Genomic DNA, 2,970 nt, shown 5'->3' on the forward strand with positions numbered 1-2,970 from the left:
GGATGTTAACACACTCGATGCGGCGTCCGGCCACGGACGAACAGGATGAGATGGGATGGGATGAGATGGGATAGAATGGGAAATAAATAAAATAGAATAAGATATGATATGCTAATGTTACGATTAGGTTAGCAGAGGGTAGGCTAAGATTAGGCTAGGGTTAGAATAGGATAAGATAGTTAGGGTGAGGTTAGGAGAGGATAGAACAGGATAAAGTTGGAGCCTAGACTTTCCGTGCTGTTAAACTTCTCGTTGAAAGTAGAATGTAAGTGCGTCGCAGTTGCCTTGATCCTCGCTCCCTTATTGATAAACATTTACATTAAACGGGTCAATCTGGATCACGTTCTATTTTCATATTCAGCCAAGGACAAAGGAACGAAGGCTTGTTATCATTGAGTAAGCACTCTCCGTAAATAACACCGTTTATAGTGCCTGGTTAGAATGCTAGTGTACACAGCGACAGCAGCGTGTGTGTGTATGTCTGTGTGTGCCGGGGGTAAGTCTATGTAAGGCAGTCCCGCCCAAGAAAGATGCAAAGAGTCACGTCCATTTCGGGATGGGTGAAGAGGAGCAAGATTTACTAACGTATTTCGCTGCTGTTATAGTCAGTGTTACTTTATAGATGATGACATGGTGTAGTAAAATGCCCGTGACAGAATACACGCTACTGTAGCTATAATGGAACGAACGCATGTACATGTACAAGTGTGTATGTGCATATGTATGCATATTGTAACGCTTGCCCCTGTGGCGTGGTGGTAGATCAGGCCATGATCGTCCCACAGGGGCGACACGTCGGGTCGTGCACCTCGACTGCCAGGCACGTTCCGTTATGACCAACCAACGACAAACAGAGCAGCAACACGGATATAGGCGGTACTTAATGTGAGCTAGCAAGAAATAGACAAAAATAGCATATATATATATTATATATTATATATAGAGGAGGAGCGTACGCGAGAGACAGCTAGTGCGTACAGTATTTTGGGTTATTCCTTTTACCTGTGGATTGAGCGCCTCCCCTTTGGTGTTGCTTAGATGTGTGAGACAGGCGGACGCCTCATCCTGGATCTTCTTCTCTATGCTGACCTTCCCCATGCCGAACTCACGCAGCTTGCTGAGCGCGAACTTCCTATGCTCCTTCCAACGCTTTCCCTCGCTAAACGCGATTCCTGAACGAGACAAAAATAAATAAAATTCACCGCGAAAATACCCAAAATAGTTGTAATATTAACTTAATTATCATATTTTAATTAGAATTAAATAAAATAAAAAATATTATTATTAAAATAACAAATAAATCCTTGATGTTTCATATGCTTATGCGCTATTCTGTTTGATATGTTCTCGATTATATTATTAATTTTTGTTATTATTAGAAATATTTTATTAATCAATAAACTGATTTTCACAGCTCACGTGTAACACGATACACAAATACTGTACATCCCGCAGATACGTGCACACATGCACGTCCCACCACCTCCTGTAATTCTTGACATAGAAGAGTCTTGTCATTGACACATTCTTGTCATTCTAATACATCGCGAGAATGATGAATTTGAATTTGTAAAACCGAAATTGCGGATAGGATCCACGCGTCATATTTTACGTACGGACAAATATGCAATCTGACATCCGCTCAGAGAAAAAGGCTCGTGACCTTATTGAACATATGACCGTTCTATCCAGGTGATTTCACTGTATAACTGCTACTTAAGGTGAGCGCAAAGCGCCGTTACAGACAGTTGATCGTTCTATAGAAGTGACTGCTAAAATCCACTTGACACTGTATATGAATTATAAATTGATAATGAATGCAGAGAGTGCTTAAGATAACACATGTAATAAACAAGCTTGATGTTCACTTGTTTTATTCATCTAATACATATTTGTGAGTGTGTGTCTGTTTGTCTGTTCTCGATGCAAATATACGGATATACGGAGCACTCTCGAAATGTCAAAGCCGTTCAGTAGGGGTAAATTTTGGTGCTGAATGTCATGGGTACATTGGATTTGACCTCCGAGGTCATCTGAGCCAAATATACTGGCCCCTGCAGCAGCATTAAATAAACGCGCATCTGCAGCAGACAATAAATAAACGCATAGCAGCATTAAATAAACGGGATTCACTTTGCACTGACTCGTATACTATAAAATGCAAAAAAAAATTTTGCCAACACATAATTTTTAGCTATATTTAACTATTTAAAAAGTTTTTAACTTTTTCCATTGCATTTTATTATATCATTTTAAAATGAAAAAAAAAGAAGTAACCGCTTTATATATATACGCCGGTAGCAATATATAGCGATGTTAGAATATGAGCGTATAACGCACGCACCATTCATCTCCCCTCGTTCGTCTGCCATGTAGCGACGCAGCGCGGTATGGTATGGTCGCGCCGCCGTATGCTCGCCCTGGTTGAGAAATGCCTCCCTCGCTAGCTCCACATCGTTGACGACAACAGTAAACTGAAACACGTATATATGTATGTATATGTATATATGTGTGTATTTATAGACACGGTAGATAGCTAGATAGAAAGATAGCTCGATAGAGAGATAGCTCGATAGAGAGATAGCTCGATAGATGGATCCATTTATCGATAGATAGATATATGGATGAATTGATGGATGGATGAATGGATAGATCGATAGATATATAGATAGATAAATAAATAGAAAGATAGATGGGTAGTTTGATGGAGAGATGGATAAATAGATAGATAATTAGATAGATGGATAGATAGAACACACGCACACACACAAAGAGAGAGATTCACATCGAATTAATATAACACACAAATTAATAGCGGATTAGAGGAGAGATACAAACATAAAACTATATAGAGCGTTTTTCGATTTGCGCGCATGTGAACTCATATAAACATGGCACCATACGTAATCGGATGAAACACACACACATATTTTGCACGCACGCACGCACGCACGCACGCACGCACGCACG

General features: G+C 39.9%; 2 protein-coding genes across 5 annotated transcripts in view; one reads left to right on the forward strand and one right to left on the reverse strand.

Annotated features, from left to right (window-relative positions):
- LOC106813234 (cytochrome P450 2C11-like) overlaps nt 1-2,970 on the reverse strand; it is a 60,228-nt gene that overhangs the window by 11,071 nt on the left and 46,187 nt on the right. For all 4 annotated transcript variants that reach the window (XM_014817325.1, XM_014817323.1, XM_014817322.1 and 1 more), the window contains exons 2-3: nt 2,345-2,474; nt 1,003-1,172 (exon numbers count right to left, since the gene is read on the reverse strand). In XM_014817325.1, coding sequence (XP_014672811.1) covers nt 1,003-1,172; nt 2,345-2,474 — 300 coding nt within the window. The remainder of the gene's footprint in view (nt 1-1,002; nt 1,173-2,344; nt 2,475-2,970) is intronic.
- The window catches only part of LOC106813232 (cytochrome P450 2C15-like), an 81,306-nt gene that overhangs the window by 9,632 nt on the left and 68,704 nt on the right, over nt 1-2,970 (forward strand). The gene's annotated exons all lie outside the window — the stretch shown is intronic.

This window comes from Priapulus caudatus, unplaced genomic scaffold (assembly GCF_000485595.1).
Source record: "Priapulus caudatus unplaced genomic scaffold, Priapulus_caudatus-5.0.1 Scaffold743, whole genome shotgun sequence".
In the NCBI taxonomy this organism is placed as follows: Eukaryota; Metazoa; Priapulida; class Priapulimorpha; order Priapulimorphida; family Priapulidae; genus Priapulus; species Priapulus caudatus.